Genomic DNA, 20444 nt, shown 5'->3' with positions numbered 1-20444 from the left:
GAAATACGCCAAGACACATATTCATCAAACTGTCAAAAATTAAACACAAAGAAATCATATTAAAAGCAGCAAGGCAAAAACAACAAATAACACACAAGGGAATCCCCATCAGGTTAACAGCTGATCTCTCAGCAGAAACTCTACAAGCCAGAAGGGAGTGGCAGGACATAATTAAAGTGATGAAGGAGAGAAACCTGCAACCAAGATTACTCTACCCAGCAAGGATCTCATTCAGATTTGATGGAGAAATTAAAACGTTTACAGACAAGCAAAAGCTGAGAGAGTTCAGCACCACCAAACCAGCTTTACAACAAATGCTAAAGGAACTTCTCTAGGCAAGAAACACAACAGAAGGAATATACCTACAATAACGAACCCAAAGCAATTAAGGAAATGGGAATAGAAACATACATATCAATAATTACCTTAAATGTAAATGGACTAAATGCTCCCACCAAAAGACACAGAGTGGCTGAATGGATACAAAAACAAGACCCATATATATGCTGTCTACAAGAGACCCACTTCAGACCTAGAGACACATACAGATTGAAAGTAAGGGGATGGAAAAAGATATTCCATGCAAATGGAAATCAAAAGAAAGCTGGAGTAGCAATTCTTATATCAGACAAAATAGACTTTAAAATAAAGACTATTAGAAGAGACAAAGAAGGACACTACATAACGATAAAGGGATCGATCCAAGAAGAAGATATAACAATTGTAAATATTTATGCACCCAACATAGGAGCACCTCAATACATAAGGCAAATACTAACAGCCATAAAAGGGGAAATCGACAGTAACACAATCATAGTAGGGGACTTTAACTCCCCACTTTCACCTATGGACAGATCATCCAAAATGAAAATAAATAAGGAAACACAAGCTTTAAATGATACATTAAACAAGATGGACTTAGTTGATATTTATAGGACATTCCATCCAAAAACAACAGAATACACATTTTTCTCAAGTGCTCATGGAACATTCTCCAGAATAGATCATATCTTGGGTCACAAATCAAGCCTTGGTAAATTTAAGAAAATTGAAATTGTATCAAGTATCTTTTCCGACCACAATGCTATGAGACTAGACATCAATTACAGGAAAAGATCTGTAAAAAATACAAACACATGGAGGCTAAACAATACACTACTCAATAACGAAGTGATCACTGAAGAAATCAAAGAGGAAATTAAAAAATACCTAGAAACAAATGACAATGGAGACACGACGACCCAAAACCTATGGGATGCAGCAAAAGCAGTTCTAAGGGGGAAGTTTATAGCAATACAATCCCACCTTAAGAAACAGGAAACATTTCGAGTAAACAACCTGACGCTGCACCTAAAGCAATTAGAGAAAGAAGAACAAAAAACCCCCAAAGTTAGCAGAAGGAAAGAAATCATAAAGATCAGATCAGAAATAAATGAAAAAGAAATGAAGGAAACAATAGCAAAGATCAATAAAACTAAAAGCTGGTTCTTTGAGAAGATAAACAAAATTGACAAACCATTAGCCAGACTCATCAAGAAAAGAAGGGAGAAGACTCAAATCAATAGAATTAGAAATGAAAAAGGAGAAGTAACAACTGACACTGCAGAAATACAAAAGATCATGAGAGATTACTATAAGCAACTCTATGCCAATAAAATGGACAACCTGGAAGAAATGGACAAATTCTTAGAAATGCACAACCTACCAAGACTGACTCAGGAAGAAATAGAAAATATGAACAGACCAATCACAAGCACTGAAATTGAAACTGTGATTAAAAATCTTCCATCAAACAAAAGCCCAGGACCAGATGGCTTCACAGGCGAATTCTATCAAACATTTAGAGAAGAGCTAACACCCATCCTTCTCAAACTCTTCCAAACAATATCAGAGGAAGGAACACTCCCAAACTCATTCTACGAGGCCACCATCACCTTGATACCAAAACCAGGCAAGGATGTCACAAAGAAAGAAAACTACAGGCCAATATCACTGATGAACATAGATGCAAAAATCCTCAACAAAATACTAGCAAACAGAATCCAGCAGCACATCAAAAGGATCATACACCATGATCAAGTGGGGTTTATTCCAGGAATGCAAGGATTCTTCAATATACGCAAATCAATCAATGTGATACACCATATTAACAAGTTGAAGGAGAAAAACCATATGATCATCTCAATAGATGCAGAGAAAGCTTTCGACAAAATTCAACACCCATTTATGATAAAAACTCTGCAGAAAGTAGGCATAGAGGGAACTTTCCTCAACATAATAAAGGCCATATATGACAAACCCACAGCCAACATTGTTCTCAATGGTGAAAAACTGAAACCATTTCCACTAAGATCAGGAACAAGACAAGGCTGCCCACTCTCACCACTCTTATTCAACCTACTTTTGGAAGTTTTAGCCACAGCAATCAGAGAAGAAAAGGAAATAAAAGGAATCCAAATTGGAAAAGAAGAAGTAAAGCTGTCACTGTTTGCAGATGACATGATACTATACATAGAGAATCCTAAAGATGCTACCGAAAAACTACTAGAGCTAATCAATGAATTTGGTAAAGTAGCAGGATACAAAATTAATGCACAGAAATCTCTGGCATTCCTGTACACTAATGATGAAAAATCTGAAAATGAAATCAAGAAAACACTCCCATTTACCATTGCAACAAAAAGAATAAAATATCTAGGAATAAACCTACCTAAGGAGACAAAAGACCTGTATGCAGAAAATTATAAGACACTGATGGAAGAAATTAAAGAGGATACAAATAGATGGAGAGATATACCATGCTCCTGGATTGGAAGAATCAATATTGTGAAAATGACTCTACTACCCAAAGCAATCTACAGATTCAATGCAATCCCTATCAAACTACCACTGACATTTTTCACAGAACTAGAACAAAAAATTTCAAAATTTGTTTGGAAAAACAAAAGACCCCGAATAGCCAAAGCAATCTTGAGAACGAAAAACGGAGCTGGAGGAATCAGGCTCCCTGACTTCAGACTATACTACAAAGCTACAGTAATTAAGACAGTGTGGTACTGGCATAAAAACAGAAAGATAGATCAGTGGATCAGGATAGAAAGCCCAGAGATAAACCCACGCACATATGGCCAACTTATCTTTGATAAAGGAGGCAGGAATGTACAGTGGAGAAAGGACAGCCTCTTCAATAAGTGGTGCTGGGAAAACTGGACAGGGACATGTAAAAGTATGAGATTAGATCATTCCCGAACACCATACACAAAAATAAGCTCAAAATGGATTAAAGACCTAAATGTAAGGCCAGAAACTATCAAACTCTTAGAGGAAAACATAGGTAGAACACTCTATGACATAAATCACAGCAAGATCCTTTTGGACCCACCTCCTAGAGAAATGGAACTAAAAACAAAGATAAACAAATGGGACCTAATGAAACTTCAAAGCTTTTGCACAGCAAAGGAAACCATAAACAAGACCAAAAGACAACCCTCAGAATGGGAGAAAATATTTGCAAATGAAGCAACTGACAAAGGATTAATCTCAAAAATTTATAAACAGCTCAGGCAGCTCAATAGCAAAAAAACAAACAACCCAATCCAAAAATGGGCAGAAGACTTAAATAGGCATTTCTCCAAAGAAGATATACAGACTGCCAACAAACACATGAAAGAATGCTCAACATCATTAATCATTAGAGAAATGCAAATCAAAACTACAATGAGATATCATCTCACACCAGTCAGAATGGCCATCATCAAGAAATCTAGAAACAATAAATGCTGGAGAGGGTGTGGAGAAAAGGGAACACTCTTGCACTGCTGGTGGGAATGTGAATTGGTACAGCCACTATGGAGAACAGTATGGAGGTTCCTTAAAAAACTAAAAATAGAACTACCATATGACCCAGCAATACCACTACTAGGCATATACCCTGAGAAAACCATAATTCAAAAAGAGGCATGTACCAAAATGTTCATTGCAGCTCTATTCACAATAGCCCGGAGCTGGAAACAACCTAAGTGTCCATCATTGGATGAATGGACAAAGAAGATGTGGCACATATATACAATGGAATATTACTCAGCCATAAAAAGGAACGAAACTGAGCTATTTGTAATGAGGTGGATAGACCTAGAGTCTGTCATACAGAGTGAAGTAAGTCAGAAAGAGAAAGACAAATACCGTATGCTAACACATATATATGGAATTTAAAAAAAAAAAAATGTCATGAAGAACCTAGGGGTAAAACTGGAATAAAGACACAGACCTACTTGAGAATGGACTTGAGGATATGGGGAGGGTGAAGGGTAAGCTGTGACAAAGCGAAAGAGAGGCATGGACATATATACACTACCAAACGTAAGGTAGATAGATAGTGGGAAGCAGCCGCAGAGCACAGGGAGATCAGCTCGGTGCTTTGTGACCGCCTGGAGGGGTGGGATAGGGAGGGTGGGAGGGAGGGAGACGCAATAGGGAAGGGATGTGGGAACAGATGTGTATGTATGACTGATTCACTTTGTTATAAAGCAGAAACTAAAAAAAAAAAAAAAAAAAAAGATTGCTCACATCTCCCAGACCTGTTTTTCTCTGTTATATCTTTTTCTTAGGCTATGCCATGGGGCCTTTTCTATCTTCACCGGAATCATCCCCCTTTTATCAACATAGTGGTACCTCAGAGGTGAAGAATGGCAATTGATGATGTTTAGCATTCTTAGCATTCTTAACTGCCTCTGTGTGATCATGGTTCATGGCCACAGATATGCCCAGCCATACAGTGAAATAATAATCATCTCATCAAGCATGTGTTGTTGCTGTCATGCTTGGAAGGCAAACCATTTTTTTGAGGTGTGGGGTTAGGTGGGAGGTAGGAGGAGCACGTCCACCCTAACCAGCTGCCTATACCAGTGACTCTCAATCCCAGATGAGCATAAGAGTTATCTGTGGAGCTTCTAGAATTTAGTTGCCTAAGTCCTACCTTAGACATGGACTACAAGTAGAACACATGAGAATAATAATATGCTATAATAATAATCTCAAACCAACACACCAAAATCTAACCAAAAGAAACTGTTTGAAAGGCCATATTGTGGTCAGATTTGGCCTCTAAATATGTTATATTTCAAAAATAATGTGCACAGTATAATTTCAGTTTTTTGCCATGTTTAAACCATGCTTAAATCCATGTCTCATGTAACAATTCAAATCTCCAACCACTCCCTATTGTATTATTGTATCATTTGCTACAAATTACTTTTGATATTTTCATTTGTTATCATGCTTTCCATATTGTCTTCTTATATTTGAGACACATTTCTCTAAACTCATAATTCTCTTAGAACTGGGAAAATAAAAGACATATCAAGAGAATCATGCTATGAATAAAAACACAAAAGAGAAAATAATTATTTTTGATAATGAAGACTATTCAGATGTGTTTAATAAGCAGGCACTGAATCTTATCTGCTCAGTTATTCCATCTTTCTGGCCCCTGTAGGCTTACAAGTTTGCAATCTCTGATATAGTCTCTGCCCACTAATTCCTCAATGCAGACTGCAAAATCGTTATCGGCTGGTCTTTTCACGGGGTGTGCATGCTCTTGGGAAAGATATAGTCAGGGAACATATCTTGTATGAGCTCTGTAAGTTCCCAGTGCTGCAGCAGTGTGATGAATGTTAAATAACAGAATTTTCTATAAGTAGGAGACCTGGAGAAATGCAGATGGTGTTACCCTTATGTGGGCAAAAGAGAATGCTTGTCCCTGAGGTATTTTCATCCGGCTACTTTTGCCAGTAATTGATATATTAAAAAGAAAAGAGGGAAAATTATCAAAATATAGTTATTTGTACTCCATAAAAGAATAATGGCTTCAATTCTCCTTTTCAGTATAACTGACATTTCCATTTGTCATGTTCATAGGAGTTTTTTGTTTGGTTGGTTTCTGTTTTTGTTAAGGTCATACCTGGAAAAACTTGTGTAATAGCTGAGCTCTTGTCTAAAATGGTGATGTGTCAACAGCCAGCAGTGGCCTCTCAGAAATGCCTGTGAAGGAAAGGCATCAAAAAGATGGAATTCTTAATAATAGTGGAAACAAAGACTGGAATAAAGCTAATGCTGGAATATGGGACTAATTCCAATTAACTCTAAGGTTGAAAAAAGGGGACTGAAGCAAATAAAATCAGTAGTCCACCCGCTGACCCCTAGCTATCACTCTACTCCACAAATGCTAATTTTTTAAAGTTCTCTCCACTCCAGCTCTGGTCTTTCTATACACATGCAGAAAAAGTAGTTCTCCCAGTAGAAAGCAACCTGAGACCCTGCAGTAAAGCTCTGGGAAGGAAAGATGGATGGGCAAGAAAACTTACTGTTTATTCAGGGAGTTAGTTGCTTGCAGACCTGTCGGTACATAGTGCCAAAGAATCATGTTCCACCTATTTGTGACAAAGCTGCACTAGACAAAGCTGCTAAGTCCTGGGATCTTGAGTTATGAGTTGCACCAAAGTCCTCTGTAGTCCTAGAGCAGAGAACAAAATTTGATCTGAACACAAGGAATAGAAGCAAAGGATAAACATTGCACCAAAGTCCTCTGTAGTCCTAGAGCAGAGAACAAAATTTGATCTGAACACAAGGAATAGAAGCAAAGGATAAACAATCACCAAATCTCTTGTCAAACATCATTCTATAGACGCGTTCTCTTTTAAGAAGATTGAAGGAGAGAACAAATAAATGATATGAGAACTTCAAAAACCATGTCAAAGGAAAGGAAGGAGAATTTCATCATGAAGACTCAAGTTCATTATACTTCTGTAAATGACTTCCTTAATGAGTAAGGTTGTCATATATCTTCCCAAGAAGCACCAAGCTATCAGTATGGAGGTAGTGGGAAATATGCAAGTGTGCCCCCCCAACACACACACACAAAATAAGAACATCCCAACTAATGATGTGTAATTGTTTTTAGAAAATAACTGTAAAGAAGTATGAGTTATCTTGAATTTTCATTTATTAAATTAAGCTAAACCATTCAGCTTTCAGGATCAGTGCTAGATACCCACTGACAATATACAGGAGCCAAAAAAGAAAATTTCAGAAAACTGCAAACTCATAAACAAACTGAAAACATAGAGAAGAAACATCAACAGAAAGTCAGGGGTCGAGGTCAGGCTGAGATGAAAGCAAAACAGATGAAAGACATTTTAGCTGAGATGGCAGGATGAGGTGAAACATGTGACATGAAGAAAATGGATCAAGTGACTAGAGGACATATGGCAAAAATAAACTTGGAAATTAAAATTTTAATAGCAAACTAAAATCCACGTTGGTTATAACAAAAAGGAGCGACAGTGGGTAAAATCAATTATTGAAGTTGACAACATAATTGGAAAAGGGTTTGTTCCCAATACATGGAAATACTAAAAACAGTCAAAAGACATGGAGAACAGAAATCCAACTCATGTATAATAGGTGTTTTTAAAAATAGGTGTTTTTAAAAATAGGCTAGAAAATACAATCAGTGACACAGTTTAACAAAGCTTCAGAGAACAGAAGAGTGGGGGAATGAATATGCAGACTGTATAGACTCACTGTGATCTAGCAAAAAATAAGGAAATATACCCACATTTAAAAGCATCTTAGCAAACCATTTTTAGTTATAAAGATGAAGAAACAACCCTAAAGTATTGAGGAAATATGTTAACTTAGATTTTCTTTTAAAAAATCAAAATCAGTTTTACAATTTAGAAAATGATGTAACAAAAATTTGAGATAATGGACTACATGATTTATTGGGAAAACGTTGCAACTTATATTTAGTCAGCTAATGTGTTTGTGTAAGAAGAAGACAAATATATTTTTTGGATGTCCAAGATTTTAGAAAAGATAGCATTTCTATGTCATCATGAAAGTATTCCCCCAAATATCTTCTAAATAAGTGAGAGATACTTAGCAACAGAAAGAGACTTGCAGACACAGAAAACAAACTTCTGGTTACCACAGGGGAAAAGGGGGTGGGGGAGGGATAAATTAGGAGGCTGGGATTAACATATACACACTACTAGGTATAAAATAGATAACTAACAAGGACCTACTGTATAGCACAGGGAACCATACTCAATATTATGTAATAACCTATAAGAGAAAAGAATCTCAAGAAGAATGTATATATATCATATGTAACTAAATCACTGTGCTGTACACCTGAAACTTACATGATATTATAAATCAACTATACTTCAAAAATTTTTTAAAAAAGAAGTTATGGCATTAAAGAATTTGTGCTGAATAATGAATTTAATAAAACATGGAATTAAATTTAAATAATTATTATAAATTTATTTATAAAACATCTGAATGTAAAATATTGGTGATAAAAATATGCAATGCAAGAGATCATAATTTTATTGCAATAATCTAGGTCCAGTGCTCAAATAATATGAAAATGCCTAGGAACTAGAAAATAATTTAAAAATAAAATAATGCCCTATCAAGTCTTTACTAATCAAAAAATATAAGGTAAAAAATCTGAAATTTATAAAAGTAATCATTACTTTAAAACAAAATGTATACCTTCTAAATCACTTAATATTATATAATTATATAATACATATACACTATATCTATCTACCTAATCTTTCTAGCACAAGACAAAAGCTAAAAAAAAAAGGCAAAAAAAGATACAAAATAAGGTTATAATTAGAACAGCAGTTATGAAAATACATGTGTCAGTTGAACATCCTCAAAGAGCAGTCACAGTCACTGAAGGCAAATGGCACTGTGTGAAGCGTTTATATACCATAGATCAAGTCCTCACAGCTTTCTTATGAGGTAGATATTATTTTCCTTTTTAAGATGGATTGGTTATCTGTAATCAAGGTCACAGAACTAATAAGTGGTAGAGGTGGAATTTCAGTTTAATTCTTTTTGACTCTGAAGCCCATGTTTAGAATCTCCTACTATCTTGTTCTTCCAGGTTATCATAGTAACAACAACCATCTCTCCAATTTCCTGGACTTTTGCACAAGACTGGAACATTACCGAGCATGTTACACATATTAATTCCTTTAAACCTTGCAACAACCCTCTAACTAATGGTATTATTTACCCTCATTTTATAGACAAACTGAAGCTTGCAAAGGTGGGGTGAGACAGATCTGAGATTTGTACCCATGATTGCCTGGTTCCAAATACCACATTATATATTCTTTTATAAAAGATGCAGATTCAAATTTGGATAAAAGACAAAATCAAACTATATCCTGCTTTTTGAAGATATACTGTAAAAAAATACTAAAGAAAAATTGAAAATTTATGGTCATTAATGGTTGCTTAAAGAAAAAGAAATAAACGAGTTGTTTTCAATCTTAATTTTAGAAAAAATAGAATTCAAGGCAAAAGTATTAGACCAAAAAAATCATTTGACTTATTTAAATTCTAAAATCCAAATAAAAGCATGTCATCCATATTCTTTTATGTGGCAAATATTAAAACATTAAAAATATTTAAGTAAAATGTGGTAGAATAAAAGAATCTGACAAAAACCACAGTAGTAGTAAGAGGTTATAAATACTTGAACCTTTGTTAAAACAGTAAAAATGCAAAAACAATAAAATAGGGTATATAAAAAATTAAGATAATGTTAAGTTTGTACTTAATAGACTGTACACTTTTCAAAACCCTTAATTGATAATATGCTGATTTTTTTAAAACTCAATAAAAATATGACCTATTCAACCCACTTCTAGATCTCAGTATACTTTTTAAAGAATTAATAACAGAAATGAAAAACACCTGAAGAAATTCTTAGAAACCTGTGAAGGCAAACAAAATTAAAACACAGTTGAATGCTTAGCAAGCAAACTATAAACAGAGGCAACATCATAGCTGTACATCTTTAGTTATTAAACAAAAAAAGGAAAACAAAGGAACTAGATACTAGTAAAAAAATTATGGAATAAAACCAATGTAATAAATCTAGTAAAAGTTAAAAATTAATGGTAGAATTTTTAAAACTCACAGATGTGAAAACACAGGAAATTTTAACTAAAGCTGAAAGCTTATTTTTAAAAAGAATAAATTAGCAAATGCTCTGACAAATCTAACTAAGAGAATACACCAGTAAGAAAACCAGTCATGAGAAGATGTTAGTATATAGAATCAGAGGAATTGTTTGATTTCCTTGTGTATAAAAATATATGATTTTCTCATCAAAAAGTCTACAAATAATAAATGCTGGAGAGGGTGTGGAGAAAAGAGAACCCTCCTACACTGTTGGTGGGAATGTAAATTGGTGCAGCTACTATGGAGAACAGTATGGAGGTTCCTTAAAAAACTAAAAATAGAACTACCATAAGACCCAGCAATCCCACTCCTGGGAATATATCCGGAGAAAACCATAGATTGAAAAGATACATGTACCCCAATATTCATTGCAGCACTATTTACAATAGCCAAGGTATGGAAGCAACCTAAATGACCATCAACAGTGGAATGGATAAGGAAGATGTGGTACATATATACAATGGAATATTACTCAGCTATAAAAAAAGAATGAAATAACACCATTTGCAGCAACACAGATGGACATAGAGGTTATCATACTAAATGAAGTAAGTCAGACAGAGAAAGACAAATATCATGATATCACTCATACATGGAATCTAATTTTTAAAAAGATAAAAATGAACTTATTTACAAAACAGAAACAGACCTACAGATATTAAAAACAAACATGGTCCTACTTAAGGGGAAACGTGGTGGGGGGAGGGATAAATCAGGAGCTTAAGGTTAACATACACACACTAATATATATGATTGATAACCAACAAGAACCTACTGTATAGCACAGGGAACTTTACTCAGTATTCTGTGATAACCTATATGAGAAAAGAATCCAAAAAAGAATGAATTTATGTATATGTATAAATGAATCACTCAGCTGTATACCTGAAACTAACACAACATTGTAAATCAACTATACTCCAATAAAATTTTAAAATATATATATATGTGACTTTTCAAAGAAAAATACTAATTAACAAAATTATGTCAGGTGATAATGTGTCAATGTAAGTTCATCAGCTGTAACAAATGTACCCCTCTGGTGAGCGGTGTTGATAATGGGGGCGGCTACTCATATGTGGGACTGGAGGTATATATACCTGCTACTCAGTTTGACTATGAACCTAAAACTACTCTAAATAATAGAGTGTGTTAATAAAACAAAGTCAGCTTATTAAAAAAATTATGTCAGGTGATGAAAGGAATTTTTTAAATACTACTAGACCAATAACTAAGGAATATTTGTATTAAGTTTTAACTCAAAAGGTAACCCAGGACAAGTTTTGTCACTGAGTTATTTCAAACTCAACTATTTAGGAAAATAAAGAGATTAAGTCAGCACCACTTGCCATGTGTATTAAGGTCTAGTACTTATGCAGTGCTTAAAGCTACAGTGTTTAGCATTACATTGGCATAAGAATCACTTAACAGTGAAAGAATGGTTTAGGTTATAAAATTACTAAAAGTTTTTGTGCTTTTTTTTTTTAACTTGAATAATGCAAAATATTATCAAAAGTGCATCAAATCAGTCATTCCCTTATCCAACTGGTGAGAGGTACTTAACAACACACTTCCAGGAAAGGAGTTGATCACTAAGTATCAACAGCTTTAAAAGTGTACATACTCAAAAATTAGACTTTCAGGAGTCTATCCTAAGAAAATAAATAGCAATACAGCCAATGATTTATGTTAAAGACTTTTAAGCACCAATAATACATAACTGTGGGAAAAACTGGAAACAACAAAAAAATAGCCAACAGTAGGAAAATGGTTAAATACGTTATTGAATATACAAATTTCAGACTATAATACAGCCACTAAGACTCATGTTTCAAAGAATATTTAATGGCATGGAAACATTCTTAGGCTATAGGAATAAGAGAAAAGAGCTGGAAACATACCAGTATAAACCTAGTTCAGAAAAAGAAAGAGAAGAAAAGAAAGCGGTGTACACTTAAAAAGGAGAAACATCAAAATGTTAATACTCCACATTTCTGAGTGTAGTAGTGAGTGACAGTCATTTTCTTTTTCAGTACGGCTGTGTTTTCTAAATGGTGGTGGGGCAGGGCGTGGGGACTCACCTTCTGAATGTACAATTAAAGTGAAATGGCAAAGAATATATTGTTAATGAAAAAATTATTCTGCCACTTGTCAAACAGTAAGGCCAACTTTATTCAGGGGATTATATACAACAATATAGGGATTGCTGCTACGGGATTTTACAGTATGGGAGAGAGTGGTCTCAACTCTGGATGCCACACGGAGGAATGTGAATTTATAACCCAGGAGCAGGGTGTGTGGGAGGGGTGAGAAGTGGATGGGAAATTACTAAGAACATCAGGGGCGAGAGAGATTCTCCCTAAACTGACTGAACAGGATTCTTACTCCAGGCAGGCCAAGTGATCAGATCACATCTGGGGGATGATGGAAGATAAAAGAACCCAAACAGATATTGAAGGTGATCAGATATCAAGGGTGGGGAATTTTGGCTAAAGCAACAGCAGGATTCTTATGAAAACTGAGCAATGCAAAGACAGACATGGAAGTACGAAAGGTGAGCCCTAGTTAGGAAAAGGACTCAGGAGCCTGACTAAAGTTTAGTCAAGGAGAGAACCCGTCAATAGCAGCTGTAGGTTAAGGAGATGTGGACACTTTGCTTGGACGTTACAAATACATCAACACTACAAGTATCTCCTAATTTGCTCATGTGACCCTGAGCTTACTTGCTGCCAATTTCCTAGATACGGAACAAAAAAGTAACTTCAGATTTAAACCTTGGTCACTGATTTTTTTTAAGTCCTATTACTTTCAAGTTTGTTCCAGTTGCTCACAGAATAATTCGGTAAGATAGTACAGTATGGTATGGCATGGTATAGTATATCTGGCATAGCTTGGAAGGGTGTATTCCATGGAGAAACCTATTCGCGAAGTGGGAGAAATTTCTTATTGTAAAAGCAATATAGTATTTCAGAAAGTTGGAAATTAGAAAAAGGTAATCACTTCTGATACCATCACAATAGAACGACCTGTATCATCTTTAAAACTGTCCCTGCTTGCTTTATTATATGCACAACATTTTTATGGTTAAAATTTTACTATATATACAATTTTGCATCCTGCTTTTGTACTTGTCCTTGTATAATAAGCCCGCTCTCCGTTGCACTTGGTCTTCTAAATTGTTATTACTTCAATGACTACCTAATATTTACTAAGTAAATATTTCACATTTTAAGTTCTTTGGTGTTGGCCAATCAAGTTGTTGACTTTCAGTTTTTCAGGAAAAATGTTCTTCTAGCCAGTCACTTGGTAGTAGAAAGAACTTTTATGAAAAGCTCAGTTTGCTTTCTTACCTAATCTCTAGATTCATATGTCCACCAGACGGGTTGCTTGATGTTAATTTGACTAAAACTTGATCAAATGGAAAATCTTGTAAAGAAGAATTGATCTGAAAGGAACTAAAACTTCAGAACCTGTAGTTTGTCTTGAAGCTTTTACGATAAGAGAACAAGTCTGCTGTGAGGGCAAATAGCAGTCTGACAAATGCTTTTCAATGAAAATTATGTTAAACTCATACTAACTCTTATGAAAATAAACTAATAATAAATACAAATGTGAGGAGCAAGGAAAAACCCTTCCACCCCCCAGAAAATAGTCATCTAAATGCAATAAAGAAATTTTGCACAGCCTTCCAAAAATTACAGGTTGCATGTTTTGGTTTGATTAGGCTGCCCTTAGGAAGAAAGGAGGTAAAAGGCCTAATCATTTTTCTTTGCAGCTTGTCACGCCTAATAGTAATTTATCAAGACAATTGGTTTTTAATGTTTTTAGTGTGGGGGGAAAAAAAAAAGAAAAAGCAGATGTATGTAAAATTAGTCTAGTTGTAAACAACTCACTTTAGGGACTCAATCTGCCTACAACTTCTGCCACTCCTGAATTTTGTTCTTTTTTTTTTTTTTTTTTTTTGGTATGCGGGCCTCTCACTGTTGTGGCCTTTCCCGCTGCGGAGCACAGGCTCCGGACATGCAGGCTCAGTGGCCATGGCTCACGGGCCCAGCCGCTCTGCGGCATGTGGGATCTTCCCAGACGGGGGCACAAACCCGTATCCCCTGCATCGGCAGGCGGACTCTCAACCACTGTGCCACCAGGGAAGCCCTGAATTTTGTTCTTTTGTTGTCTCTGCACAACCATGCAAAACAGAATCCTGCCTCCCCCCAAAAAGTCATCTTACTTATGTTTTCGTAGCTAAAATTTGAAATATGAAGGGATAATTGAAATGAATATTATTAAAAGAATTCAATGTTTTTTTTTTAATTCAGCTAAACGTGCACATATAGCAAAACTGAAGTTGGTACCATTTTCTGGGAAGGCTTGGCTTGAGATAACTTCTATAAAAGCAGAAAATCCAGCTGCATGGGTATTTGCGATGAAAATGGATTCACACTTAGGCAAAGGGACGGCAGAAGTGAGGTGCTAGTGAAATGGCATAGCTGTTAAATGACGATGCTAAGCCTCCACACTCTGGCAGGAATGGCACATGGAATTCTACTGCAAACAGCATCTTACGAATTGAACTGGATTGTGGGGACCTATAAAAAGCAAGTGGTGTAAGAAGCAGGATCTCAGTTGTTACCTGTGCTTTTGGCTGCTGAACCACTGAGCCCTCTGGCTGACTTTTGCTTCTCCAATTCTCCTGGGATTTCATGTTCTGTCATCCCTAAAGGAAAAGATTTAGAGTATAGAATCTGTTGACATCTTGTTAGTTCTGGGGGAATAGGACTTCTGAAGTGAAAAGACAAGCCAAGAAAGCCCCCGTGGGAATCAGAATGATTGGCCATGGAGCAGTTTTATGTGCATGTGAACCTTTACAAAAAAAAAGAATTGTCTCTGTGCCCCTGTTCCAAGATTCACTGCTGGAATCTCAAAACTGAAAGGGACATGAGAGGTCATTCCAAGACTGCCCCAAGGCTCAGGTTCTCATCAAATACTAAAAACTGCTATCAAGCACTTGAACTTCTCATTTCCGGACTAACCAATCCTATCAATGAATCTTTATGACTATAGAATTTGAATGCCCTCCCCATTTCACAAACCCCATCAATCAGGTCTAGATACAGTCTAATTCATCTACTTCTTACTTGAAAAAGAGTTCCCAGTAATGAGCAATTTCTCCAGCGAAATGCCCAATTTACTACCAGCTTGCCTACAGCTTGCGGGGGACTACCTCTTCTCTCCTTCTAGACTCTGGGCATATTTGGATTTGATAGTGCATACGACCTGTGCTGCTGCTGAGTCATCCAGTCCCTGCTGAGATAATGCAATAAGTATGTTGGACTTAGGAGAAATATGTAAATGAGAACTCAAATGAGTTCTGCAGCCAGGCAGGCAGTACAAGTGTGAAGTCGTCCAGAGACTTACAGGGAGTAACAGAGATTGGGGTAGCCTGGAGAGTACACAGGGTCCCTGAAAGCATACAGCTTCATTTATGTCTTTAAGCACCATCAGAACACTGACTCACCCGCGGTCTGCAATTTGCTCTCACTGTTCCTCAGGCCAGTGTCTGGTGTGGCATTAGCAGCCACACAAGAGACATCAGACCATCGAATGTTCTCATCGTGCCGAGCAAATTTTGGAACATAGCATGTTCCAAAATAAACTCTTTTGAAAAGGAAGCAGGTCACTAGAAAAGGACCAGCAATTATTTATTTTAATCTTTCAGGAATAAATTTCTCAAATGATCCTGCACCTCTTGTGACATTTGGATGTTGGTTGAGATCTTTTTTCCCAAAGCTGGAGAGACTGTGTTTCTTCCATAAATATTTATTAGTAATGACAGTGTTAGCTCTTTCTTATTTAGCTTACTATGCAGCAGGCCCTATGCTAAGTATTTTGTGGACCTAATTAAAAGTAATCCTCACAGGGCTTCCCTGGTGGCGCAGTGGTTGAGAATCCGCCTGCCAATGCAGGGGACACAGGTTCGAGCCCTGGTCTGGGAAGATCCCACATGCCGCAGAGCACCTGGGCCTGTGAGCCACAACTACTGAGCCTGCGCGTCTGAGCCTGTGCTCCACAACAAGAGAGGCCGCAATAGTGAGAGGCCCGCGTACCGCGATGAAGAGTGGCCCCCACTTGCCACAACTGGAGAAAGCCCTCGCACAGAAACGAAAACCCAACACAGCCATAACTAAATTAAAAAAAAAAAAGTAATCCTCACAAAAGAACATGAAGTTGGCACTGCCCACCACCAGCCTAGTGCAGAACTTTTGCTGTTCTTTCTCTCCTCATCCCTTTATGTTTTTCAGTGATGAGACATATTCTTTTCATCCATAACACTAGGTCTGAGGCATGACCATCCTTAGAAAGAAACTCATTAAAAAATTTGTACTGATTTATTCTGTAACTGCTTATAGACTAGCTAGAACAAGAAACTCAAACTGCTTATTTTTGAGTGCTTTTTTTTTTTCCAGTTGTCATATGCAGACTTCTCATTAAAACACCCTTCCCTCATATTGTAGACAGATCTCGGATGGAGAGTCAAGCCTTTTCCACCACAAGGGGCTGCCTTGCAGCTGGGCAGGAGGAACTCATCCTCCTTCAAGAGAAAGTCAAGAATGGGAAACTCTCTGTGGATGAAGCCCTGGAGAAATTTAAACACTGGCAGATGGGAAAGACTGGCCTGGAAATAATTCAGCAGGTAATACAGACCCCAGTCCCTTCTGGAGCATTCCCTCAGGTGCAGATCTCCAGCATCTTTGTAAGCCTCTTTCTCTTAACAAGAAATACAGGTAACTGTTCTTTTGTTTTTAACTAGCCACACACAAAAAAGAGGTTTTAAACTACCAGTTAGAAGTTCGACAATACCCAGATTTCATGTTTACAAACCATCGATGAACTCAATGCTGAGACCATGTATATCAGAGCTAATACCTAATCAACTTATAAGGCTGTCCTTAATACAGTGCATGTTTTATGAATCTCATTGCTGAAATTAAGGTGAAGCATCTTTATACTAACATGCTCAGAATTCTGAAGAATGTATTATGTAGACCAGACTTAAAGGGAACAAGAAAATGATTGAAATCATATGAGACAATAGTCCTAAGTAAAATTTAATAAGTTTTATCTTCTCCTTAACCTTTGGAAAAATAAATATATATATACATATATATCAGGATTTGCATGTATATAAATATATACATACATAAATATATATATCAGGATTTGTATATGTATGAATATATATATCGGTCAGGATTAACAGAGAAATTATGCCAAGAGTATTAACTTCAGATAAGCTTGTCTTCTTTAAACATAATTTACATCCTGAGAGGGGACTGCAGTAGGTGGTTCTAAGAGAAAAATGAAAACAAAATATACCCTGTGTAATATAATATACACCCCATGACATTCCTCAGTGAGGGGTATCAGGACCATATTCTAGCTATCCATCAAGCCTTCCCACTCCCAAAATATTTTACCAGTTTTTTTCTTCTCATCATATAAAACCCCAGTACCTTAAAAGCCAGTTCTCAGGCAGCTGTTTGATTAAACACATTTCATTAGCTACATTAGGCCTAAGTATAAATAATCATTAATAGCATAATATGCTACCTTTCCCATTGGGGATCATTTTTATTTAAAAACAATGCTTAAGCAAACATTTTTAAACGACAGGGAAATGAATTACAATGGTGATTCAAGCAATATGGCATATAGACAGGATATAGTTTAGGCAAGGGACTTTTCCAATGCATCTGAGATCACAAGCCTTGTCAGAAATCACCTGTCTCTATGGATAGCTCTTGTTGTGGTTAGGTGACTGGACCTGGTCAAGATTTTGCAGTGTTAAGCAAGGGCAGTTCTTTTGCCAAACAGATGCTAAGAATGCTGATTGTAGAGTTCTGTAACGGATCGTTGTTCATGGTCAGAACTACAGTATTGCTTTCAATCCACACCACTGCCATCACCATCAGGCATCCTTCTTATGCCGAAATGGGTAAAATGTGCCTAAGTGCAGACCTACAAGTCACTTTCCTAGCAATGCTAGAGAATAAGTTATATACGTTTTGTTAAGTCAGTTGTACCTCATCCTTCTTAGACCCTTCAATAATAAAATTTACAATTTAAAGTGATCCAACCTAAATACTTTCTTGGTAAGGGTTTCACTACTTGCTTTATTAAACCCTTGGTTGTTTATATGTTATTTGTGTATTTATATTCAATACTGTTTTAGAAAGAATTTAAGGTGGTCTATACTCAACTACTCTGAGACCAATGTGGCTTATCTAATATATAGGGATAACGGGATCATGAATACAGTAAGCAAAACAAAACAAAACAAAACACTTTAACCTGTAAATGCAAGAACAAACACTGAGATTACTTTCCATTAGAGTCCAAAGTTTGTGACTCTGACTGAGGACTGTGGGAGGAATCAGTTCTTTTCCATTTCTTTCCCAAATTTATTGAGATATCATTGACTTTGTCTAAATTTAAAGTGTATAACGGGTTGATGTGATATATTGCAAAATAATGACCACCATAGCATTAGCTAACACCTCCATCATGTCACAAAATTACCATTTTTGTGTGACGAGAACATATAATGCTAACTCTCTTAGCAACTTTCAAGTTGCTAACTATAATATATATATAATACAGTACTGTTAAATATAATCATCCTGCTGTACATTAGATCCCCAGAGCCTTTTTATTTTATAACTGTAAGTTGGTACCTTTTGACCAACATCAACATCTCCCTCCCCATTTCATCCACTCCTCAGCCCCTCATAACCATCATTCAACTCTGTTTCTATGAATTTGGGTTTTTTAGAGTTCACATATGTGAGATCACACAGTATTTGTCTTTCTCTATATGACTTATTTCACTTAACATAATGCCCTCAAGGTCCATCCATGTTGCCTCAAATGGTAGGATTTCCTTCTTTCTCCTTGCTGAATAATATTCCATTGTGTGTGTGTGTGTGTGTGTGTGTGTGTGTGTATACATATATAACACATCTTCTTTATCCATTCATCTGTTGATAGACACTTACATGGTTTCCATATCTTGGCTATTGCAGTGAACATGGAAATGCAGCTATTTCTTTGAAATCCTGATTTCATTTCCTTTGGATAAATACCCAGAAGTAGGATTGCTGACTCATATGGTGGTACTAATTTTAATGTTTTGAGGAACCTCCATACTGATTTCCATAATGGCTGTACCAATTTACATTTCCACCAACACTGCACAAGGCTTCCCTTTTCTCCATAACCTTATCTCTTACCTCGTGTCCTTTTGATGATAATCATTCTAACAGTTCTGAGGTAAGATCCTATTGTGGCTTCGATTTGCATTTCCCTGATGATTAGTGATGTTGAGAATTTTTTCATGTATCTTTTGGCCATTTTTATGTCTTCTTTGAGAGATGTCTATTCAGTTCCTCTGCCCATTTTTTAATCAGATTATATGGGATTTTTTGCTACTGAGTTGTGTGCATTCTTTATATATTTTGGATATTAACTCCTTCTCAGATACATGATTTGAAAATATTTTCCCTCAGTCCATAGTGTGCCTTTTCATTTTGTTGATTGTCTCTTTTGCCATGCAGAAGCTTTTTAGTCTGATGAGTCCCAGTTGTTTATTTTTGCTTTTGGTGCTTGTGCTTTTTCAGTCATATTCAAAACATCATTGCCAAGACCGATGTCAGAGAGCTTTTTCTCTGTGTTTTTTTAGTCAGTCCTTAACATAAGGGCCTGAACAAAAGTCAGAACAACAAAAAATGAATGTTCTCCCTGTTTTCCCAACACACACTCATCCCCATATACTTTTCAATATTACTCTTGTAGTTTACAGAAATGTTCATTTGTATCCTGAGGATGAATCTCTCAGAGGTAGCTGTGAAGTTATATTATTCTTGACAGAGTTATTATCCTAGGAAAATAGGAGAAAAAGTGGCACAAATACAGAGTTAAGAGTAGAAGAGTTTCTAGGATAATGAAGACCATGTAGAATCCCTGGAGTCAAAGGTGAGATGGCTGAGAAAACCTTGCCTTTAGCTCTTCTCACTCCTGCTCACAATCAGTGAGTCCCTTGCTCCACTTATAGGAAGGGATCTTTAAGGCAGTGAAAACAACTCTAGGAAAAGTGGTTTCTAAGCTTCAGGGGCAACCCTTAGGAAAAGTGCTACTCTAGGTTCTCTTCTAAAAGCAGATTTTTTTGAATGTTAGCTTGCTTTACCTTTCAGTTAAATAGTTAACAGATGTTCAATGTAGAATATTTGGAAAGCAAAGAAAGGTCACAGGTGAGTTAAGAAGGGAATCCAGTTTGTGTATCATTTGCTACCATGTCCCTGGCTCTTAGAAGGAATTTCTAGTAAGGCATGTACCCT

At 36.3% G+C, this 20444-nt stretch overlaps 1 protein-coding gene across 2 annotated transcripts in view; it reads left to right on the top strand.

Annotated features, from left to right (window-relative positions):
- The window catches only part of BANK1 (B cell scaffold protein with ankyrin repeats 1), a gene marked incomplete at its 3' end in the record, with an annotated part of 293516 nt that overhangs the window by 261990 nt on the left and 11082 nt on the right, over positions 1 to 20444 (top strand). For both annotated transcript variants that reach the window (XM_079707706.1, XM_079707705.1), the window contains exon 11: positions 16566 to 16744. In XM_079707706.1, coding sequence (XP_079563832.1) covers positions 16566 to 16744 — 179 coding nt within the window. The remainder of the gene's footprint in view (positions 1 to 16565; positions 16745 to 20444) is intronic.

The sequence above is a fragment of the Hyperoodon ampullatus genome, assembly GCF_949752795.1.
Source record: "Hyperoodon ampullatus genome assembly, chromosome: 1".
Classification (NCBI taxonomy): Eukaryota; Metazoa; Chordata; class Mammalia; order Artiodactyla; family Ziphiidae; genus Hyperoodon; species Hyperoodon ampullatus.
The sequence above is the reverse complement of the archived record's forward strand: the minus strand, read 5'-3'. Positions and strand labels throughout refer to the sequence as shown.